Source organism: Mytilus galloprovincialis, chromosome 2, assembly GCF_965363235.1.
Source record: "Mytilus galloprovincialis chromosome 2, xbMytGall1.hap1.1, whole genome shotgun sequence".
Taxonomy (NCBI): Eukaryota; Metazoa; Mollusca; class Bivalvia; order Mytilida; family Mytilidae; genus Mytilus; species Mytilus galloprovincialis.
In genome coordinates, this window is record NC_134839.1 from 46,976,034 (window position 1) to 47,001,638 (window position 25,605).

Sequence of the window (25,605 nt, forward strand, 5' to 3'; positions counted from 1 at the left end):
CAATCTCATAGGCGTCACATATGCATATCACTTTGCTAGACCTAACACCTGTCATTTTATTCCAAACTTAGACATCATGGACTTGGGGTGAAGGTGGGAGTCATTTACATTTACTATGGACAGGCCAGTCAGACCTCACCATTGATCCCTGTAGTAGTAAACATTTGTCTGATTTGTGTCTCATAACTTTTGTACTGTAGAACACAAACTCAGTTTTCTTTCCAGGGAAGCAAGTCCATTCATACTTTTACAAGCTCGTACTAAAGTCAACTTGAACTACTTACAGTCAACTAATATGAACAATTACGATCAACTAGAAGAACTGCAATCATTGCGAATTTGTACCACTGCTGACTCAAGACTCATGACCACGAAAAAAAATATACTTGATATATACGTTGCTATTGAATACCTTGATAAAATATGAATTATTTACCTTAATGATTAATTCATTAAATGAACATAAATGTACAGTTATATATGAATTTTTAATGTTTGTTCTTTTAAATCTTTAAAAAAAATTGAAGCAACATTGCCACAGTTTTCATAATTATGTTTGCCTTGGTTTTTGGTTAACTGCCTACAGTGCTTACAGCGCTTTGATTCTAGTTTCAGGATAATAACTTGTGTACAAGTTTTTCAATTGCTCTGAAATTATACCCCAATGTTTAAAACCATAAGTAGAAAGGTTATAATTCATTTTAGGGGTTATGGGGCCAAAGTTTAGGAATTAAGGGCCAAAAAGGGGCCAAAACAAACATTTTTCTAGTTTCCAGACAATAAATTGTGTGTAATTGTATGGATCTCTCTGAAATTGTACCACAATGTACCATATAACAAAGGGAAGGCTGGGATTAAGTTTTGGGTTAATTGCCCAAAATTTGTAGGAATTGGGGACCAAAAAAGGGCCAAAAAGAAGCATGTTTCTAGTTTCAAATAATTATGACAATAACTTGTGTTTAAGTGTATGGATCGCTCTGAAATTGTACAAGGAAAGCATGGGATTGAGTTTAAGGGTTATTGCTCCAAAGGGGTTTCTCAAAGTTGGGAGGGGGGATTTTTTGTTTACCTTTTTTTTAAGGGGTTCCTTTTTTTTCAAAATTTTTCAAGAAATCTTCAATTGCACAATATTGTGCAATGGATTTGTTAGATCTTTGACCACATTAATTTTGTGACAAAAACCTATATTATGTAAAAGATTTGATCACAATCCAAATTCAGACAGTATCAAGCTTGAATATTGTGACCAAATTTGCCCCAACTGTTCAGGTTTTGACCACTGGGGTCGTATAAAGCTGCGCCCTGCAGAGCACCTGGTTAAAACATTTATTAGATTCATAAACTGTCATGGATTTTTACCAAACTGGGACAGAAGATTCTTAATCAGCAGATAGTATAGAGATTTGATTTTTTTTTCCTCATTTTTTGTTGAGCCTGTGATTAACAGCAAAAGTAGGCGAGACACCAGGTTCCGCGGAACCCTTACATTTTTTTTATGTCAAGAGATCAAGCTGGTAAATTTATGATTCTTTTCTGCTAAATTTGAGAGTTTAAGAGTAAATTGAATAAAAAAGTGAGAGGTTTATATATAATGGTCTTGTGTCTAAGATAATGGTAAATCACTTTCAGCTGCTAAATGTTTAAAGTTTGCTTCTGTTCAAATAGAATAAAAAAAATTATTTGGGGGCAGTTACCTTCAGAAATATACCAGGTTGACCAAGTGCAGTTCCATTATTATACATAACAATTTGGTAATTAATTTGAATCATAGAAAGTGTCGTCAGATCTCCACAAATAAAATAATAATATGTAATTATCCTAATCATTCACAATGAACAATAGGTAATGGTCAAACATTTACCTGGACAATTGTCCTAATTAGCTAATCAGCCTAGATATATTCTGCTAATGGATAAATAATTGCATCAGTTATTAACCTACCTGGATAAAAGAAATGTTATCATTTTTACAAACCAAAAATTCAGGTGCTATATATTTATTGTATAGTGGTAAACAATTGGTTACTGAAGTTATTGTGTTTATAGATCTCTTTATGTTAGGCTAATTTATCTCTTTTATATTCATTGTATTGTATTTGACTGATATGTAATATTTTAATAGCAAGAGTTTTCTACTAGGATATGAAAATATTGAACAAGAAGTGAGAAAAAGTTACACTAAGTATGTTATACTGATAAATTCAGGCAGTATATAGTCTTTTAATATGTGTTAGTCTCTGTGAACCTGAAAAAATGTCATTTGCAACAGATCTTAGATTCATGTTCTTTCTTCATCAATTAGGGACCCAGAATTCTATTCATTTCTGCAATATGGAATTGTGTAAGCACATTAATATAAAGAAAATATTATCAAAATTAATTTCAGAAATATCTGATGAACAGCAAGCACAGATTAATGAGTTCATGGCTACAAAAGACAGGAAGAGGAGACCTAATCAACGCGTTCGACCATTTCAACAGTATAGACAGATGCATCCAAGTCGAATACAAACTATTACATCAACACACATGCATCATCAGCCATCACCACCACCTATCATGCATCCCCCTCCCCCAGTATTTGCAGCTCCACCACAACCAAGGCCCAAAATTCATGTGAATCCTGCATTTTATCATAGGGGGATGCGACCTCAGTCCACATCCATGACATCTGTTCACAATCAGCCCCTGATGTTTGATTCTCCACCTCGATCTCAACCTCCATTATTTCATCATGAACCACCTCCGGCAAGGCATTTTGATGAACGCATCCCTCCACTGGTAGGTTATTGTTTAGCTTTCAGACATATAGATATTGTTTCTGATCAATCTTCATAAAAATTTTAATAAAAACAGTTTTAACTCTATTTAATTCATTAGAATTAAGGCCTTGATAAATAATATGATGTAAAATATTTTAAAATCATATATATGGCAAAAGAAATGTTCTTTAATAGCTTTTTGCCTAGGAATTCTAAGGTCAGTTGGACGGGATTCTTTTTTAAAAGATGTCAAAAGCAGGCAGATATTGATATCTTCGCTGATTCTTTTTATCTGTTTAATGAACAAAGAAAAGATGAGGTTGTTTTGATCAACTATGTTACATGGTCTGATGGAAAAAGGTTAACAGTATTAGACTGTTGAAAATAAGTCTGAGCTCAAACTTAAGATCAGTTTGAAAATTTTAAGCACACATATTTCGTGTTTGGGTTTAACATCAGCAGAAAATGTGTTTCATCAGGGCTGATGTGATAATCTGATGATTCAATATTCAGATGGTTTGATTGATTAATAGATAAATAAAATTGAAATATAACAATTATCAGTAATTGAGAGATGATCTTGCAATTTTCCATATTGATATAACAGATAAATGTAGTATTACTGTCCACAGTAATTACCCAGACTGAGATAGTTCTGTTATATAATAAACATACCATAACTAAACATATCTTGTTTATTTTGTAGATGGACTCCTATAGACATGATAGATCTTCTTTTAACCAGGGTCCTCCACCCCCACAACATCATCATCCACCACCTCATCATCAGTTTGGACATCCACCAACATCACAGCCATATCCAGGTATTATTTAATTCTTTGATGTTCTAATTCTTAAACTCACTCGAACATCGCTATAAAAAGTCTCACATCTAGGCGTAACCACTTGCATAAGTCAAGTGCCATTTTTTATCCAGCAGGCAAATGTATGTGATTATTTTTATACGACCACAAAAATTTTTGCGGTCCTATATTGGTATCACATTGTCGGTGTCGTCTGAAGACGGATTGTTTCCAGATAATAACTTTAGTATAAGTGAAAAGAAAATAAAGATTAACACAATGTTTATAACCACAAAAGGAAGGTTGGGATTGATTTTTGGGGTTATGGTCCCATCGGTTTAGGAATTAGAGGCCCAAAACATACGTTTATCTAGTTTCAGGACAATAAGTTGTGTATAAGTTTTTCAATTACTCTGAAATTGTACCACAATGTTTATGCCATTAAGTAGAAGGTTGGGATTTATTTTAAGGGTTATGGGGCAATCAGTCTAAGAATTAAGGGCCAAAAACAAGCATTTTTGAAGTTTCGGGACAATAAGTTATTTTGAACTGTATGGATTTCTCTGACATTGTACCACAAGGTTCCATATAATGATGGGAAGGCTTGGTGTCAGTTTGGGGTTAATATCCCTGAACATGTAGGAATAAGGGGCCAAAAAGAAGCATTTTTAACCGGATTTTTGTGACAAAAATGTCGGTTATTGATTTGGGGATGTACGGTGGGCGGGGGGGTGGGTGGGCGGCAATCAAATGTTGTCCGTGCATTAACTCAAGAACCGTTCAACCAAAGCTTTTAAAATTTTAATATGTTGTTACTGACAACTAAATGAAGGTCAAGTTCAATAATTGCGATTTTGACTTTTACTGTTCAGGAGTTATGGTTCTTGAAAGATTGAAAAATGGAGTTTCCAGTCGTGTCCGTGCATTTACGCATGAACTGTTCTACCTAAGCTTCCCAAATTTTAATATGTTGTTACTGATGACAAAATGGAGGTCAAGTTCAATAATGGCGATTTTGACTTTTACCGTTCAGGAGTTATGGTTCTTGAAAGATTGAAAAATGAAGTTTCCAGTCGTGTCCATGCATTTACACATGAACTGTTCTACCTAAGCTTCCCAAATTTTAATATGTTGTTACTGATGACAAAATGGAGGTCAAGTTCAATAATGACGATTTTGACTTTTACCGTTCAGGAGTTATGGTTCTTGAAAGATTGAAAAATGGTGTTTCCAGTCGTGTCCGTGCATTTACGCATTAACTGTTTTACCAAAGCTTCCCAAATTTTAATATGTTGTTACTGATGACAAAATAGAGGTCAAGTTCAATAATGACGATTTTGACTTTTACCGTTCAGGAGTTATGGTTCTTGAAAGATTGAAAAATGGTGTTTCCAGTCGTGTCCGTGCATTTTCTCATGACCCATTCAACCAAAGCTTTTGAAATTTTTATATGTTGTTACTGATGGCAAATTAGAGGTCAAGTACAATAATGACGATTTTGACTTTTACCGTTCAGGAGTTATGGTTCTTGAAAGATTGTGAAATGGCGTTTCAATTCACGTTGTTGCATTTACTCATGAACCATTCAATCTAAGCCTTTCAAATTTTAAGATGTTGATACTGATGACAAAATGGAGGTCAAATTTGATATTGACGATTTTCACTTTCACCATTCATCAGTAATGGTTCTTGTGATATTGCCAGGACACAAATAAATATTAATAAATCCAGTTTGCTGTCGTTGTGACAGCCTCTTGTTCTAGTTTACAGGCAATAACTTGTGTTTAAGTTTATGGATCTCTCTGAAATTATACTACAAGGTTTCTTACTACAAAGGAAAGGCTGGAATTGAGTTTTGGGGTTCTTGCACCAAAGGGGTAAGGGGGAGGGGGGAGGGGGGTCAATAAGTGAGGGCCAAAAAGGGGCCCAAATAAGCATTTTTGTAGTTTTCAGTCAATAACTTGTGTTTAAGTGTAGAAATCTCTCTGAAATTATATCACAAATTTCCATACTACAAAGGGATGGTTATAGGGGTTAATGGATCAAATCATTAAGCAATTAGGGGCAAAAAAGGGGGAAACAACGATTTTTCTGGTTAAAAGACAATTGAAAAGCAGTGTAAGGGAGGTAATCTACTAGTCCAAAAACATATCCAAAATTCAGAAAGATTGCTCTGCTGTATTTTACAAATTTAGCCAATACACATCCATACCCTATGGACAAGTCAAGAGATGTTCCGAAAACTGTAACTATTACATTTTTGCACTTGGCCTAATCACTCTTTCCATATTAAAATCAGTTAAAATACATTTAACAAAGATTTATTTCACCTTTCTTCTTTCATTTCCACCCCATAAAAACTAAGAAATGAATGAAAAAGACAAAGAAAAAAATAAAGAAAAAATACACTTTATTTAAAGGGAACTTTATTCGTGAACAACGAAAAGTGGGGTCATTAATTGTGGTCTTGTACCTTATATATCTGTTTGATTACTTGATTACCTCCCTTACACTGCTGGAAAATTATGTTAAAAGAAGTGATAATTGTCTTGAGATGTGTAGCTGTAAATTTATTTTTAGAAGTTACTGTTAATTAATATTGATTTTAACCTTGACTGTAAGTTATTTTATATTTTAAAACTTTATGATGATTTAAATGAGTAGTTATTGTTGCCAACTTCATTAGAAATTTGAATGGATATTATTTTTGGAATAAGGGATTGGGGGAGGTGAAAAAAAAAATTGGAGGTGTGGGGGGGGGGGGTATAAAAAATTTCTCATTTCAGATTTCAGAAATTAAAAAGAATTATTCTTCAAATATTTTTTTTTTTGAGGGATTTTATATTCAACAGCATAGTGTATTGCTCAAAAGGAAAAACAAATTAAGTTCATTTGACCAAATTCAGAGCTGTATCAAAAAAATTTTTAAAAATGTTGTGTCCATTGCTCCAACTGTTCAGAGCTCGACCTCTGCGGTCCGACGTTTAAAGCTGCGCCCTGTGTAGCATCTGGTTTCTCAATGAAAATGTTTGTCTTTGACTAGCACTTCAATAATTGTGTCCCATCTTGGACAATCATTTACAATCAAGCTTTAAATAAATAATTTTTATAATTATATCTCATATCTTAATCACTAAAACTGTATGCTATAATACTATATATAGATTTCTTCCAGTTTTTTGTATGTTATTGAATTGCTGTATCCTTGATTTGTATCTTATATTATATTTTAATATGTACAGTATTCCCGCCTAATCTGACACCTGAGTATTCAAACATCCTGCTTGAATCGACAAATTTTCAAGGTCCCAAAATATGCCTATCTTTGCAGAAAAACCTGAGTATTCCGACACCCTGCTTAATCCAACATTTTTTCTGGTCCCCCAGTGTGTCAGATAACACAGGTCATACTTTATATTAAAAAAAATGAGAATTTAAATGTATGCAATCTCCAATTATAGATGCAGCACTATGTAGTTATTTTTCAATTAGCTTATCAAAAAATTTGATCATTTTTCAGGTCCACCTAGATTTCAGCAACCGCAAGATTCCAGACCTTTGTATGGTGGACCACCACCTCATGTAAATTCAGGAAATTTTGGGGGACCTCAGCCACACCCACATGAGCATCCTCCTTACCATCGTGGACCCCCAGGGCCAAACTTTCCACATGATATACCTCCAAGACCTGATGAATTTCGTGGAAATCATTTTGATCGCCATAGGCACGGCAGTCCAGGTCCAAGACATTTTGATCAACATGGACCTATGGAGCCTCCACGGCCAAATCCATTTTTACAGGAGCAACGGTTCCAGCCTCAACCAAGAATGCATCAACAACCTCCAACAAGAATGCATCAACCAAATCAGCCACGAATGCATCAACAGGTACAGCCACGAATGCCTCATCAACCTAGAAATAATATTAGACCACAAAGACAACCTTTAATGAGTGGCCATAGACCTTTGAATGGACAACAGACCCCGAATAACAGGTACATGTATACATGTTGATAACAAAAATTTTAAAAACTGTGTCTATCATCTAACTTTGTTATTCTATTGTGTAGTAATTTTGGAAACAGACCATGACTATTATGCTCATGATTAGAAATGATCATTTAAAACAGGGTTGAACTATAACAAAAGTCAGATAACCAAGAACTAAACATTTTATATGCCTATATTTTACACTTTTGTGACGTGTAAAAATTTGTATTTATTTTTACCAGTATTGTTTGCAGATATCAATCTAAATCGCCATGCAGAGTAAATGTGTATATGTAAAGCAAAATTATATCCGGGTGAAAGGACAAGGTTCACTAATAGCACAAAATGGCCTAAAATATCAACTTTATCATAAAACACCGAAAAGGTCTAAATTTGGTTCGTAAATGGGTCTATTTCAAAAGTATAAATGCTAAATATATCAGTTCTTTTCATAAGACTACACGATATTCGCCAAAGTAAGCCCATTTTGGACATTTTTTCAAAATATGATGATTTTGTGCATTTTTCAGACCTAAAAGCCTTTGAAACACCTTGGCCGCCACCTACGATCCAGAATGTGTTGTAACCATACGATTCCAATTTTGATATAGATTTCATCAATATAAAAACTTTTAATTATTCCAAAAACAATTAAAATTATGGAAAAAAAGTACCAAAATTGACCTTTTAATACAAATTATGCTTATTTAAGGGGTCATTGCTCCATAAAGAGTAAAGGAAAGTGCCAGAAAAAATATTTTTGTCTTAGTAGTATTATCACAAGTATTTCTATGTGACATTTGTAATTTTTTGCCCCAATTTAAAAAACATAAAAAAATCAGGGCCAATTTTAACCCTTCGTGAACCTTCTCCTTTGATCCAGAGGAAAAAATGTCACAGTGGTTGTTATTTTTTTATCCGGAGGAAAATATTTTTATGGGATATTTTTTCCTTTGCTGTGAAATTCTATCTGGGTAGTTAACTTATTGAATAGTCATGATAGTTATTCGAAAAAACTTAACCTTTACAAATAGTATGAAATAATAATAGTGTATTTGATTGAAAGCTAAATTGTTAAAATGTATTATAATGGGAAATAATTTCAAAAATTATCATTGAAAAAAATTGCTGAAATATTCAAGTAAAATCATTCTTTTAAAAAGAAAATAATCATGAAATATAAGAAAGAAAACTAGAAGTAATTTCAAAGATTGTAATTGTGAAATGATATCATGATTAAATAAGGTAAGTTTAGAATATAGCAAAGTGCTCTCAACCAATTAAATTGTAGAATTTGGTGTCTCTTAATTGTGAAGAATGAATTTAGCACATATTTACAACTTCTCGTCCAATCAAATTGCTTGAATTTGCCTTCTAATTTTCATAGTACATACTTTTTCCGTGTACTAAGTAACTATGCATGAATGACCACAAGGGTAAGATTTCATTGTATTATTGTAATCAAGATATTAGAACAGAAATTGCTACTGACTATTTTGAAATAAATGATGTGTTCCAAATTTAACTAAATAGTTTGTAATTAGTTTTCAAAAAGATTGTTTTGACAATTAAAAAAGTTTCTTTCATTTAAATAAAGAGTAATAATAATGGTGCTTTATACCTTGATTAAAGTACAACTCAATCTAAAATTTGTAATCCTTTATGTTCCATGCAATTACTTTGTACACAAAAAGGGTCAACCATGAATCTTTTGAAGGGAAATTATTAATAAAGCAATTTGATATATTTAGTCATAAATTGGTCGATAATTGGTTGCCTAATGTCCAGTGACAAATATTTCATGCATATAAACTATCCACTAGACTACCTATGGGTACATACCAGGGGCAGATCCAGCCATTTTTAAAAGGTGTTTCAACCAAAGATGTGGGAGGGGGATCCAACTGTTTGTATTAAGATAGTTTTAGGTTTTATGTGAAATTAAAAAAATGTTTTCAAGAATGTAAAGCTTTCACTGCAGTTTAAGAATTGTCTGCTCTTGGTCAATTCATTTTGTCATCTTACCATGTAAATAAGTACATGTATAGTAAAACAACGCTTCGTTCATATCAATAAACATACTTACACCAGCAGCTACCTTCTTTACATTCTAAAGTCAAGGGCCTTTGAAATCCCATTTTTACAATGATATTATAGTGAGTAGATTTAAAAAACTACGTAAATGAGCTACATCCAGTCAGCCAAAACATATCAATAGACTAATTACAGGATTACTCAAGTTGTAAATATGTGATAAATTGGATATTGTATAGAGAGGTATATACTATGAAAATAAGAGCTTGGGGCAAAGCCTCTCGCTCTAATTTTCATAGACTCATAGTATATACCTTTCTATACAATAACCAAGACTTTTAATTTATATTTGTACCGAGATCTGAAAACAACTCACTTTTACATGTATTTCGTAAAGGTAGAAATATAGTTGCATTACTACTGTTAACAGTAATGAAAGAATTTGAGTATGATGAAATTTTAACTATATAAATAGTTTTGTCTGGTGACAAAGCTGTAGTTGTTGATTATAAGGAAATCAGATAAATCATAGCATAACAATATATTGGAACAAAAGCAATTTCAACAGCTGGATAGTACTTATCTGTGAAATGTTATCTGTCTTATTAAATCATGTTGTAAGTCATCTTTTTATATAAATGAAGATATAAAAAATAAGATTCAAGGACAAATTTCACTATGAAATAGATTCAGGAATATATTATATTAGAATCTTTAAAATATAAATTGCTCATAATTACCTCCCTTTGATTGATAAATTATGCAAATTTGTTCTACCTTTGTGAAACATTTTATAATTTAAGTCAGGTATATATTGATTGCGAGTAACTTACATAGCAGTTAATGGGACTCTATTTCACAAGGCTCTGTGAAATATGGTATGGCATATATATACTGGTACATACTCTCCGCATAACACAGATAGAATTTCACTCCTCTGGAAAAAACTACCTGTGAAATACCATGTCTGGAAAAAAATTACTGTGACAAATTATCCCCAGGATAAAATATCACAGAGGAAGAAATAAACCGTTACATATATACAAACTAGACAAGCAAGCTATGTATTATATAAATCATTCCACTATTTCACTTTCATTAATAATTGAACAAGAAGCTAATGCCCTTGTAATTAAAAAATTTTTTTTTTTTTTAACCACTACATACTTTGCACACAGTTGATAAAAATTCTTATTTAATGTTTGCCTGGCTCAGTTAAAGTATTTAATTTAGGTGTTCTACTTCTATTCTTGAATAAAAAAAATCAATGTGTTCTATTTTTAGATTTCAAGGACCTAGACCATCATTGCAACAACAGGCGGGTAACAAAGTTTTGCAGAAAGCAAAAGAAGCTAGAATGAAGAAATTTGGAGCAATTCAGAATATACCTGTCATTGGTCGCCAAACAATTAAAAGACCGTCATCAGAAGATGAGAGCTCATCACCACCGAAGCAGCTTAAATCTGGAATAACGACAAAAGTATGTTCTTTATAAATCCAATTGTTTATGATCAATAACCCTTATGGAATGGAATGAAACTTCGATGTAAGCTTTATAGTACTGTAAATTCAGAAATTATTGTGAGGTTTTTATTATTGCCAAAAATTCGACAGAGTTGTAATCGCAATAATTTAAACTCAAATTTTGAAATATTTTATATGAATTAAACAGGATTTGTCTCAAAATCGTAAAAATTAAAATCGCATTTAGGTTTAAAATGACAAATTCACAATAATAAATACACGCAATAATTTCTGAATTTACAGTATTTGAAGAAAAAATTTGATTTTTTTTATATTTTACTCATAAATGACTTTAATAGTTTTGGCAATCAAGACAACATTTTTTCACTGACAGTAGCAATCACAGGCGAGACCTGGAGACCTGCTTCAGGTTACAGTTTTTGGTCAAGGTAGATTTTGATGAAGATGAAGTCCAATCAACTTGAAACTTAGTACACATATTCTCTATGATATGATCTTTCTAATTTTAATGCCAAATTAGAGTTTTACCCAAATTTCATGGTACACTGAACAAAGAAAATGGTAGTCCATGTTCTATGGACACATTCTTCTTAATCTTAATTATTGAGCATATTTTACTAGGTTGAAGACGATTATTTGAAAAAGATAGCAGCCCAGAAGGAAATGAGGGCAACCATTCAAAGGCAAAAGGAACTGAAAAGGCAGCAAGCAGCCACCATTAGAAGGAAAGAGCTTGAAGAAAAACTAGCTAAACAAGGTAACTTTGACATCACTTCTTTTAAGCCTCTTAAAATGGAACTACCATTAACGAACCTCTGTGAACAGAATATATAGGAATCACACTTGTTCAGTCCGTCTGTCCTCTTATAATCTTGAAAGTGCACTTACTTTTAACTGGTTTATTGGATGTAGTGGAAGTTTACTCAAAGATCAAAGATACAGATGTGCATGTGGTCAAATAACTCGTGTAAATAAGGACGTAAATGCAAAGAATAGATTGTTCACTTAAAAATCAATATTCATAGTAATATAAGAGAAACTAAATCCCAAGTTTCAATTTATTAAACATACATCAAATTGATTTTTATTATGCCCCATTTATGGGCATTATGTTTTCTGGTCTGTGCGTCATTCGTCCTGCCTCAGGTTAAAGTTTTTGGTCGAGGTAGCTTTTGATGAAGTTGAAGTCCAATCAACTATAAACTTAGTACACATGTTTCCTATGATATGATCCTTCTTATTTTAATGCCAAATTAGAGATTTTTCTCCATTTTCACAGTCAACATTGAAAATTATAGTGCGGATGAGGCATCCGTGTTCTAGGGACACATTCTTGTTTTTTTATGTATATTAACAAATGTCCACATCAACAATACTTTGTATATTCATCTTTTGTTAGAAATTTAGAAATGTTATACTTTATTGATTTGCAGTTTTTGTCGAGCCTGCAACTTTTGTTGCAGAAAGCTCGACATAGGGATAGTGATCCGGCAGTGGTGGCGGCGTTAGCTAACTTCTTAAAAGCTTTATATTTTAGAAGGTGGAAGACCTGGATGCTTCGTACTTTGTATATAGATGCCTCATATTATGAAGTTTCCGTCAGTCAAATGTCCTATGTCCTTGACCTCATTTTCATGGTTCAGTGACTACTTGAAAAAAAGTTAAGATTTTTTGTAATATTAAATTCTCTCTTATTATAAGTAATAGGATAACTATATTTGAAATTTGCGTACCTTGCAAGGTCCTCATGCCCGTCAGACAGTTTTCAATTGACCATGACCCCATTTCATGGATCATTGAACAAGGTTAAGTTTTGGTGGTCAAGTCCATATACTATAAGCAATAGGTCTAGTATATTCGGTGTATGGAAGGACTGTAAGGTGTACATGTCCAACTGGCAGCTGTCATCTGACCTTGACCTCATTTTCATGGTTCAGTTGTTATAGTTAATTTTTTGTGTTTTAGTCTGTTTTTCTTATACTGTATTCAATAGGTCTACTATATTTGGTGTATGGAATGATTGTAAGGTGTACATGTCTAGCTGGCAGGTGTCATCTGGCCTTGACCTCATTTTCATGTTTCATTGGTCAAAGTTAAGTTTTTGAGTTTTGGTCTTTTTTTCTAATACAATATGCAATAGGTCAACTACATTTGGTGTATGGATATATTTTGTGATTTATATGTCAGTCCCGCAGGTTTTTTTTACCTCGACCTCATTTTTACGGTTCATTGCTCAGTGTTCAGTTTTTGTGTTTTAGTCTGTTATTCTAAAACTATAAGCAATAGGTCAACTATATTTGTTGTATAGAAGAATTATAAGCTGTACATGCCTGACTGGCATGGTTCAACTGACCGTGACCTCATTTTAATGGTTCATTGGTCAATGATTAGTGTTCTTGGTTAATGTTAAGTTTATGTGACAGTTGTAAGTAAGCTTTAGATTTAGGACTATCAACATAATATCAATGATTAATAAAGAAGGCGAGACATTTCAGTGTGTGCACTCTCGTCATTAGTTGTGTTGGAAACAAAGAATCTGAAATTTGAAAGTTTTAAATGTTGCTGTGTAAATCAAGCCTTTTAAAATATATTATTACATAGCACAGTGTTCTCCCCAGGCCGTTTTAGCACAGCGCTTTTCAGCGCTATTGCAATTCCCCACTGTCCTATTGCACTGACCGCAGCGCTATCCAACGCAACCACGTCGCTATATTTTTTTTCAAATTTCCCGCTTATTTTTCACTTCGGATCACGTGATCGACTGGTTTACGATTTTTGAATGAATTATTTCCGTTGTATTAAAGTAACTTCGCGGGACCAGTCTAATAAATTTTACAAAATGGCGTTTTTGGAAGATCAAAATAAACAAAGATTTCAACATTGACATCGATTTTTTTAATTTAAAGAAAATATAGAGGCATATATGAATGAAATGTGATGAAATGAATTGACCGCATTTCCCGACGTCACTCACAAACTTGTTTTACGAACTTTGAACAAACGATGATTTTAAAAACGATCAAACACGGGGGTTTGTTACAAATTATTTGCCGGGTTTACTATCCATACGAACCCCGAAAATGATCAAGTCTTTTAAATATTAATTATCCCCTATTCGAACTTATAATTTAGTCAGAAATTCTTCCATTTGATAACAATTTGAGAGGATATGATTAGCAAAACAAACCCCAAGCTGATACGACTTGAGAAATTTTACTTTCTCGATGCTTGGATGAGGCCATTTAAATATTATAAAACGTTTAGGTCATAAAAATGAGAAATCTTTATGCTAAAAAATGTCAATTCCTGTCAAACGTCGTAAGGTAAACAGTACACTGCTACAGTTTGTTACAAAACCAAACAGAAGGCTGACAATGACTTTATTGTTGGTCCTACATGTTCTGCAACATTACCTGATGGTGCTAAGAAATCTTGGCACAGGCAGTCTGGTGTAGATCCATCCTGGAAAAAGACTCTTCCTTCAGTTTTATACATAGATAGTATGAGGATTTAATATATGAATTTACAATGGAGAAAAAAATACTCTTCAGACTTCTATATCCGGACAATAACATTAACAAACAAAGCATCATTAAGGGATACACTGTAACTTCCATGAGCATGACAAGGACATCATAACAAGAGGAAACATCAACAGCATGATATAATAAAAACACATAACAAATCAATTACAAACAAACCGCGCCCCGCAATAAAGTTACTGAGAATTGTCGAAAATTACGCGCTTACCACAGCGCTATCCAAAAATCCTGGGGAGAACACTGATAGCAGTAGGGTATGTATTTCTAAGTAGACTTTCAAAATAGTCATAAATCCATCCAGATGAGGTGGTCTTATTTTAGAACTCAATCATGAGTATTCCTTGCCATATATGGATTTCACAATAATTATTTTTGTAATATCTATTCCAGGGAAGGATATATCAGAGTTAGAAAGTGCTGATTCTGAGTCCTCTGACAGTGTATCACAGATCAGTACTACCAGTGTTGGTAGAGGTCAACCATTGAATAGGGGTCAAGGTCAAAGAGGTCACCCTGCAAACAGAGGTCAGGTTCAATCAGCACAACCATCCAACCAAGGTCAATTTGCAAGAGGTAATCCTGGTGGACGTGGTCAGAGAGGACAGCAAAGAGGATTTCCTTCAAACAGAGGTCAAGGCCAGCAGCACCAAACTATTGAAGGTACAAGTTTTCAAGGTAATGGGAGAGGAAGAGGTGTACAGAGAGGTAGAGGACAGTTAGTAAATAATACAGGAAGGGGTGGACAACTTTTAAGACGAGGTCAGACAATGGAAGTTCATGGCAGTGGACCAGTCACTCTTTTGAAATCATTCACAGTTACAAATATCAATGAAAAAGGAGACATACCAGAAACAGGAGATAACTTTGTTGACAGGCGCACAGCTGTGGAGGTTATAGAAGATTTCAGACATCAAAAGCAGTTAAAAGCGCAGGAGGAAAGTGGATCAGGTAATAGGCAAGTAAAAGTGCCAACTGTGAAAAGAATGAAAAAAATTATAAGGACAAAGCGCAATGCACAAGGCGATATTCTGTCTCAGGAGACCGTTATGGTTCCTCTCACCCCAGAGGAAGAAGCTGCCGCTGAGGCAAAGTTTGCATCACAAACATTACCAACTCCTGTCATGCTCTCCCCACAGAAATCCCCACAGAGAGTTGTTGTGGCTAGTAATAGGGAGGTAGTGCTGGCAGATCAAGGTGGTAGTACAAGAACAGTTATAGCTTCAAGCCCTCCTGCTGGAATCACTGTAAGTAGAACTTCATTTAGAAATAAAATATACACCTAGCTTATTTTGAAGATATATACGGTAAAAATACTTGCTGTGCATTAATAAACTTAAATAATAGCAAGATTTGTCTATATTGTTTTGTGTAAGTCTGTTGAATAAAAGATTAATTCTTTGATTTGAATAATACTTTTACTTTATAACAGTTGTTTACATTTTTGTTTAAAGTTTGCCGTCCTTTCACAATAAATTATCTTTTTATAATTATATACCTTTTAAATGTTTGTCAAATTTGAGTTATATTCATTTATTACAGAGTTACCAAGGAGGAGATTCTAAAAGAACAGTTAGGATAGACAACTTATCTTTATCAACATCAGATAACACCATTAAATCTTTATGTGGCTGTGTGGGCCCGTTCCAGGTACATTGTTGTTCCATTGTTGTTCCATTGTTAAATATCTTTTTTTTAAATATATAACCAATCCATATATTAACTAAAAAGTCTATTTAAATTGAATCCTTTGCAAAAAATAACAAACCAACAGCAGATACAAGTCAAAGAAAAATCAACAAAACCATGGCAAAAAAACGACAAATTGCGTGAACAGTATGAACCAACCACCCAGATAGGGGCTAATCTCCAGTGCTCTGGATGTGTTAGCAGATTCTGATGTGGCGTCTGTTGTAATTTTCATAAGAAATCTGTCTAAACTGAATCTAGCAGATTCTGATGTGGCATCTGTTGTGATTTTCATAAGAAATCTGTCTAAACTGAATCTTGTGGTTATAAGAAACCCTTCTGAACTAGTTCTTGTGTAAATAAGAGTTAAGATTACAAGGTCAAAGATCAAAGCAGCAGTTGATAGGCAGAAATTTTACTCTGTTTTCTAGATGATATCATTTGAACCATACATTCAATCTTTATCAAAATTTGCTGTAAAATACCAAGTTGAAGGGTCAAGGTCTGATTTTTAGGTCAAATCACATTACCTACTAAAGTTTTAGGAAAAGCTTTATTTCAAGACATCTTCTAAACATTAGATTATATCTTAACTAACCTTTTACCCTATGGTTAATGTCACAAATCCAATAAATAGATTGCAATTTTTAGGAAAAGAAATTTGTAGACAATATTTATTAAACTTTTGTAAATCTAAGGTGAGTAGTCCACCTTGTGGTGAAAAAGACCTTTCTTTTTTAGGTCACTTTTCAAAGGTTAGTCAAGGCAGTGATTGATAGACTAATAATTAGGCAAATATTTGCATATCCATCATTTGTCATAAATTGTCAGCAGTCTTTGTGGTCTCACAACAAATATGCAAAAACAGTTGCCGTTAAAAAACGCTCTTTCTCATACATTGTATATATGGCAACTTGGCTTATATGTTATTTTTATTCAATATAATTTTGTCAATTACAGGGTTATCAGAGGGCTGGGAAATCTGCATTTATTGTATTCATGGATTCAAAGAATGCCTCAGAATTCAAAAATAAATATAACAGGTACCTATATATTGTATATACGTATAATAAAGTTACATTTTTGAATTGGAAATGACAATATTTTATGAAGACACATTTTATAGTGCTGTAGATACTCTTTTAATGCTAGATAGATTGTTGTCTCTAATACTTTAACTTACCGATACTTGATTTTATTTATTTGTTTAAAATGTTTCATTGGCAAGGCTTAAAGTCGAAACTTGAATTCGTTTCAAATTTCAGCCATTACTGTATGAACCTACCGCTATGGTTTAGAGACAAATAATTGTGTATGTACCATCTTTTGAATTTTTGCATGATTTGCTGAATGGAGCAATATAACCAAAACGATCCATATCATTTGATTATACTCCATATTTATCATGTTTATACAAATATTATTATTCTAATTTCATGGAAAGTAGTTTAATTAAAAAAGAAAGTCTGACAGAAGGACCCTTTTTATACTCAGATTTCTATTGAAAAGTTGTTGTTTTGTTTGCAATACAGTATTTAATTGATACAATATAAAGATACTCCTTGACCTACAAAAAGAAAAAATGCAATGTAAATCATTATAATCTTGCAATCAGATATTTTTCTCTGAACCAAAAAGTAGTTAATATGAATAATGAATTCTAACATATTCATTTTGCAGGAACTTGAAACAATTAGTTATTCTTTCATGAGATGCCAGGTATACATTAATGAGAAAGCATACATGTCAAGTACCAAAAAAATTACTGTGTTGACCTGTCCTTGTACAAGATAATTGATTGGTTGGTGTTTAACACCACCGTCAGAATTATAGTACTATATTGTGTGTCTTTATTGTTGATGGAAGACTGAGTGCCAAGAGAGAATCACTGATGTTCTGTAGAAAAACTGACAATCCAAGTCAATTAAGTTCAGAGTGTAACATTTGTGAGATTCAAACATACAACATCTTTTTTGACAAGCTAGTGATACAGTAGTTTGACCGCTAAGACCACCAAAACCACCAGCTTCAAAATGTATATAAATCTTATTATATGTTAAAAAAAAATATCTTTTGATCTTTTTTCTACTTTGCAGGCACATGCTGGACTTGTCACACATATCAGTGGAATTAATACCAGATTTGAGACCTCTATAATGACATTACAACTTAGAAGTCAGAGATTAATGTACTTTATAAAAATAACAAACAAAAGATGAATATTCATAATTTATATGATATTTTTCTTTGTTAGTTTTTTTTTTTCATGCAGTTGATACAGGTAAGAAATAGTGTTGTTAAAAGAAGAAGAATCTACAATTATCAAGATGGTAGCAGTTAACAGGAAGTTGTCTGAAGTGAATATAGAAGCAGAAAAAAATGCAGTTGTCTGCAGTGGATTTAAAGATACAGATGAATACAAAAGAAAACTTCACAGAAAATGTACAGATAATGTCTGCTTGCATTTCAAGAGGATTGCAAAAAACTTATTTGAATGAATGCACTGATACGTAACATCAGCTGAAACAAAATTTCTGCAATGAGAGCAGATATATAAACAATTGTGAATGTGTTCACTGTTACCATTGTAACAGGTACATAGAACTTGATGTAAATTTTATTAATTATTTATCTGGCAATTATGGTAAGGAAAATATTTTTGACTTTCCTAATCTTCTATGTTCAAATAACATAAATGTTTTATGTTGTTTTATGAGGTTCATTTGTTTATTATCAAGATATCTGATATTTTGTTATTAGCTTTCAGACAAAGCTATTTATTTGTTTTTGTATCAGCATCTTTTATATAGTACATATACTTGTATGTAATAATAGCAAAGAACAGTCACATGTTTTTTTTTAATATCTTTGACCCACAAATATAAGGAAGTTGAATATATAACAATATATTTCAATGAACCATAGTGAGGACTTTCCTCTGAAATGAATTATTGGTCACTTTCAAAATAATTTACAAAGCATAGTGAACAGACGTAACGTTTAGACCTATAATGAAACAAAGAATTATGAGATACAGACGATGCCAATGAAATCACAACCTTGATCGTCAGATTGAAAGTGCCGAGAACATTTTACATGAAACAGTTATTATGAAGATTGAAAGTGCCGAGAACATTTTACATGAAACAGTTATTATGAAGATTGAAAGTGCCGAGAACATTTTACATGAAACAGTTATTATGAAGATTGAAAGTGCCGAGAACATTTTACATGAAACAGTTATTATGAAGATTGAAAGTGCCGAGAACATTTTACATGAAACAGTTATTATGAAGATTGAAAGTGCCGAGAACATTTTACATGAAACAGTTATTATGAAGACTGCTTATTTGTGCAAGACTTTAAAAAATGATTTTATTGGATAAGAAGAAAGTTTTGGACAGTATACCTGTAATTCATCAACTAAAATGACTCAAAGAATGGACATTCGTAAATGCAAGAAACAACACCGGTTTATATATGTAGACTACATATTCAAAGTTTATATTCTTGGACATCTTAAGAAGGTGTCATTTACTACACAATTTTGCATGCTTATTGCATGCTTAATCAACAACAAAACATTCTTTGAACAATGAATTATTTTATATGAAAGTGATCAAAGTATTAAGATCTTTACATTTGTCTGCTTTTGATAATGCAACATTTTGCAAAATGAATTTTAAGTATGTGGGTTAAATATGGTGGTTTGTCAACACGTCTGATGAAGAAACAAACAACCATTTACTGATTGGAAAACTAGACTATTAATGGAAATATTTATTAGCTTGTATGGAGATATGGATGAAAACTATTATCATGAGCTTGCCATATCACAAGAGGATTCACCAATTCGGACATGGATGAACACTATTATCCTGTGCCTACTAAGATGACAAAATAGATGATGACCAGATCAAAATAGACATTGAAAGTGACCATTGACCCTGTTAAATTGCCCCTCTCACAAAATTAACTTAAAAAATTCTTTGTAAGGCCATCAAAGTAATTGGTTGGATTGCAAACAAGTAAAGATCATTATTTTTCTAATACTATCATGCCATAGCTAGAAGCGCAAGAACAATGTACACACATTTAGGTTATAAAAAAAAAGTTCCATACTGAAATAGATTGAATCCTGCCTTCTGCTATTATTTCAAGTTCTTGATGAAAAGTCAAGTGATATTTTACACAAACTGATTATGAATTTTATGTTGTATTGGACTAGTCCTCTTGAACTCAAAAATCTAATTTCATGATCCAAACATACTATTCATTGCCAGAGATATAGTCGTCATTTGCATTGAAGCCTAATTTTCTATTAATAAAAGGAGAATGCATTTTAGCTGCAGAATAGATAAAATATTTAAGATAAAGAATTTTGATTTCTATCATCATTATTAAGATTCAGTCTGTGGTTTCATTTTTTTCAGACATCAAGATCATTTCAAACCTTTATGAAATTTGGACAGAAGTTTTTGTATGACCACAAGAGGGTATCAAAAGGAAAATTTTATTTTCTTTTCTCTGTATTTTATTGATATTTTTTTTTCTTTTTTTCCAAATTTTTTCTTGTAAAAGAACTCATTTTTGGAGTAAACAGGTAGATACAGTCTGGGTTTAAAGTTTGTTACACATCAATTGATTCAACAAACCTTTATAGAATTTTATATAATCTTTGGGTGGAAACTTTTTCATGATCTAGAGATAATTTCTGAATTAAAATTTTAAAGACTAGATTAATTTACTGATTGATTGACATTTTTGCAGCTTACATTTATTGACCGTCCTTTATTACATATTTTTGACAGGATAAATTTGCAAGCCTTCATGAATAATGAAACCTGGACAGAAGCTAATCAGCAAGATCAAGAAAAAACATTTTAAGAAAGATTTTATGTTTATTCTCTATTTTCCTTATAAGTAGACCATCTTTTCAACACTACACTTTGGCAGTGACAGCAGCAATCACAGACAAGGCAAGGAGTCCCTATAAATCCCTTCCAATTTTTTTAAATAATCATTTATTTAATTAAATAACAGATTTATATGATCTGGACTCTTTTGTGATATTTATCATTAGGTCATTAACGTTTCCAAATTTATGCATTTGACCTGAAATTTCACTTGTTGTTTTTCCAAATATATATGAGCAACAGCATTACCCGAATAGATATTTTAAACACATTTACATCTATGTAACAAACAAAATTGTAGCAAGTAATCTTTTGGGTAAAGCTGTTGTTCATATCAAACTTTAATGACCAATTGAAGCATCATTTTTATCAGTTTCGTTGTTTTACTGTGAAAGTAATTTATTTTGTGGTTATCAATTTTCATGGTTTGAATGTAAGTGGGTTTTTTACAAAAGGTTTTCGTAAAAAAAGATACATGTTATTTAATAGGTTGCACTTAGTAAATACAGCTGTTTCACAAGTCATGCCTCTTTTGGGGAGATATAAAATAATGATTTTTATAGATATGTTAATTTGTCAACGTACTTGTTTCCAGATCTGATCTCTGTATTTCACCTCATAGAGACACAACTTAGGAATGTTACCAGTATAGAAAAAAAAAAAAAAAATCAATTCTTAGGAAGTTGAATAGTGGAGGTAGGGGTAGTATAGTATTTTAGTTTAAGTTTAAACTAAAAAATAAAAGCTCAGGGCATATAAATGTTGAAAATATGTTGCACAGCCCTATATTTTGACCTTTGAATATAAATACCGTATTTATTCTTTTTAAAGCCCCCCTTCTAATTAACGCACCCCTACTGAAAATAGTGTGTTCAGAACTTTTGACTTCTAATAAACACCCCCATTTTGTAGTTAAAAAAATTAATTTAAAACTTACCCATTACAATATTTCAAAGACATCGACCCGGTCACTCAGAAACATGAAACAAAAAATCAATAACGTCCATGGTGGGTCTCATTGGGGTCTAAGCGTGACGCGGGATTGGGGATTTTTTGTAAGCCTAACACGTGAAAATCAAATTATTGTGCCGTGAAAACGGGAAATGAAGTCTAGCGGGACACGGGAAATTGCAAAAAAATTGAGAATTGCTTACGTACATAGTGTAAGTGGGAAGCGGGAATCTGACAAAACAGTAAGCTGGATCCGGGATCAGAACCCCCCAATGAGACCCCCTCCATGTTTTAATCCACTCCGATTATACAACACAGTGTGTACAAGTTCCAAAAATAGATCTGTCAGTTACACAGTACGTTATAAATTTTAACAAATTATTAGATGAGGTCACATTACCGATAAACGCTATTTATAGATTATGGAGACAATAAGAAACACGTGTATGTTACATAGTCTGTTTCAACAAAATTCAGGTAAAGGTCAATGAAGTAAGGTACGAAATTCGTTTCTCTAATTGACGCCCCCCTTTCGGAAATTGTCTTCGCCCCTGGGGCGTTTAATAAAATAAATACGGTTGTAGTGCATATCAACTTTCCGTTCTGGAATATAATTTTTCACAAAACATCATAGTAAAAGTATCACAGATTTAGCAGCAAAGGGAGTTCCTATGGGAAATGATATTGGCTATATTTAAAGAAATTGCAACCTTTAATGGTTTCTATGAGATTTCATATAAAGGTGTTCATTTTTACTTGAACGTCTTTCATTATCTATCAAAAACATTCATTAAATTTTTGATAAATAATTGTTCAAAAGTTATGAGGAGATAATTAACCATTTTTTCATCACACATCATCACTGGTTGTCTAATATTCGTAATTTTATATCGAAATTTAAAGATTTAAAGTTGTAGTTTAAGTTTTTTAAAGATTAAATTAGAAATAAGAGGTATAAGTGTGAATAGTAACCCAGATTTGTTTTTTCTCCATTGATTTATGTTGCCTTTGTTCGTAGTGAATTTGATGATATTTGATGTAATCTCATGCCCCTATTCATGTTGTCAAACTTACATGGAGATCTTTTCGTGTCTTGATTTGGACAACAGTTGTATTTTTGTTGGCTATTTCAATTCACTAAAATTGGTACGCCATGAATAAAAGTACTTTCACAGTATACTAAATGTAAGAAATTTGTAGCCCCATTGCCAATATGTAAGACAGAATTTGAAATATAAATACTGCTGTCTGATGACTAATGACTTATAACTTGTAAAGGATGCTATTTGGTAGATTTGTAATATTGTTTTGGTTATAAAATTTAAGTTGCCAAATAAATGGTCTGGTTATATTTTTTTTTTAAACTCTGACATCTTTTTAAACATTTATGAAAGATTGTACTGTTGCATTTTTACTCTAAGGAATGGGGAAATATACTATAGATGGTAAAATGTGAAACTTTTATTATGGCTGTGAAATAAAAAAAAAACCACATTCATTGCAAATCGTGCAAACAATCAGCAGAAGGCAGTCATTTAATATATTAGATATTTCTTTTTTAAACAAGACTCACAAAAATAAGAAAGAATTACTTATACATTTATTTTCTAGTATTTCACATTTAATTGAATGGTATTCTTTCTAGAATAACAGTATATTGCTGTCATTTTAATTTTTATGTTCGATTTGTTTCTTAATAAAGTATTGTTTTTACATAATTACAACAAAAGCATTTTACCATGTTGTGATCATGGAGAAATATTACAAAACAACAAAATCATAGGTTACAGTTATTGAAAATTTATTATTATATTGAAGATTTTCCCCATAAATCATGCTTAAAAAATCACTGTTTGCATCCAACCACCCTACTATTAGAAATTTAGATAACTTGTGCTGTTACTGAAAAAAATAAGACAATTTTGAAGACATCCCCATCTAGATTCTTATTCTTCATGTTATTGTGATAAATTCAAAATAACACTGAAACTCCTATTTGATAAGATATTTAAATTTCTCGATTTTTTTTTATGCCCCTAGTTTACTCTTATACAATTCAGAACTTGATGAACAGTAACTATACAATCATGTTTTAATTATCATTGCTATATATTGGTAAATAAATTTATATTGGGTTTTGCACATGTGTGTCTTTTTATTACATTACTAAAACTGTCTTTAATAATTACATGCATATATTACTTTACATTTTGAATTGATATAGATAGTTATTGAGAAACATTTGTTATGAGTTTATACATACAACATCATTTGTCATGTTTGTGATTATATAGTCATACAAAAATAGGTTGAATGATTTATATAAACATGATAGAAGTAATACATGAGTATTCAAGTTTTACTTTTAAGGTGTTACCTAACACTACAGGGAGATAACTCTGAAAAATCAGCTAAACGTTTTAATTACGTTGTGTTGTTATGGGAATATTAAGCTTCTCAATGATCAAAATTAGTGTTTGTCAAACTGCTATATAACCAACGTAATTTTTCTGATAAAACGGTTGGTTCAAATTTTTTGAAATTTTTATATTTTTGTCAAAGGGCCAAAGTAAATACTTTGTCAAAATTTTATGAAAATTAAACGAGCCAAATTAATTTTAGTGAAGGTGTTGGGTACCACCTTAAATTCAGACAAATGAATTAAGATACAGTAAAGAGTAGTCTCAAAATTTCCTACATTGTCCCTCCTAATAGAGGCCTTTCCATCATACAAGAGCAGTCTTATATCTTCTACATATTGGAAATATCTGTTGTAAATGAGACACAAGAACAACCTCTCACATAAGGTTCCCATTTTATACTAAATAAACTTGTCATAGATACCAGGATAAAATCTTATATAAAAACATACTGAAGTATACCAGTTTTTGTGATTATATTGTCACAAAAATGCAAGATGATTATGTGAGTTTCAATTGTCACTGTAACATAAATAAGTTATATTGCTTATTGATAGTAACTAATTTTCAAGAGACAAACTCCACTTGAGTAGTGTTATTGTACATTCTTTATTTTTTTTAAAAAGCCCTTTAACTTTACCAAAGTCAACCTCTATTTTTAGACCACATTAGTTGTGGTGATGGGAAGGCCTTTTAAGAGGGACTACAGTGCTTAAAGTATACGCAAGTTGCTTTAACATAACATGGAGTGATTGTTAATTTAGACTTATAGACTTGCCTTGAGTCCTTAGTATTTAAAGAGTGTAGAGTAAGCCCAGAACAATCAAAATCAGGATATTTTTTTTTTATTTAATAGAACGAACAAGACTACAAAGACATGCACATCATGACTTTTAAAGCACCTGTGAGAAAAAACTATACAAATATTCTAGTTGCTAATAGGGATCTTTTTCTTCAAATATTTAGCTTTATAGTTTTCAGTTTAGCTTAATTATTCTAAGCAAGTCTTGTTGATTG

At 32.1% G+C, this 25,605-nt stretch overlaps 1 protein-coding gene across 1 annotated transcript in view; it reads left to right on the top strand.

Moving 5' to 3' along the window:
• The window catches only part of LOC143063707 (uncharacterized), a 38,861-nt gene extending 14,551 nt beyond the window's left edge, over nucleotides 1–24,310 (top strand). Inside the window, exons 8-16 of the mRNA XM_076236024.1 lie at nucleotides 2,386–2,780; nucleotides 3,468–3,585; nucleotides 7,085–7,559; nucleotides 10,873–11,068; nucleotides 11,695–11,830; nucleotides 15,006–15,859; nucleotides 16,155–16,262; nucleotides 17,262–17,344; nucleotides 18,398–24,310. Of these exons, the coding sequence (XP_076092139.1) occupies nucleotides 2,386–2,780; nucleotides 3,468–3,585; nucleotides 7,085–7,559; nucleotides 10,873–11,068; nucleotides 11,695–11,830; nucleotides 15,006–15,859; nucleotides 16,155–16,262; nucleotides 17,262–17,344; nucleotides 18,398–18,458 (2,426 nt within the window). The 3' untranslated portion in view covers nucleotides 18,459–24,310. The remainder of the gene's footprint in view (nucleotides 1–2,385; nucleotides 2,781–3,467; nucleotides 3,586–7,084; nucleotides 7,560–10,872; nucleotides 11,069–11,694; nucleotides 11,831–15,005; nucleotides 15,860–16,154; nucleotides 16,263–17,261; nucleotides 17,345–18,397) is intronic.
• The last annotated feature ends 1,295 nt before the right edge of the window (nucleotides 24,311–25,605 follow it).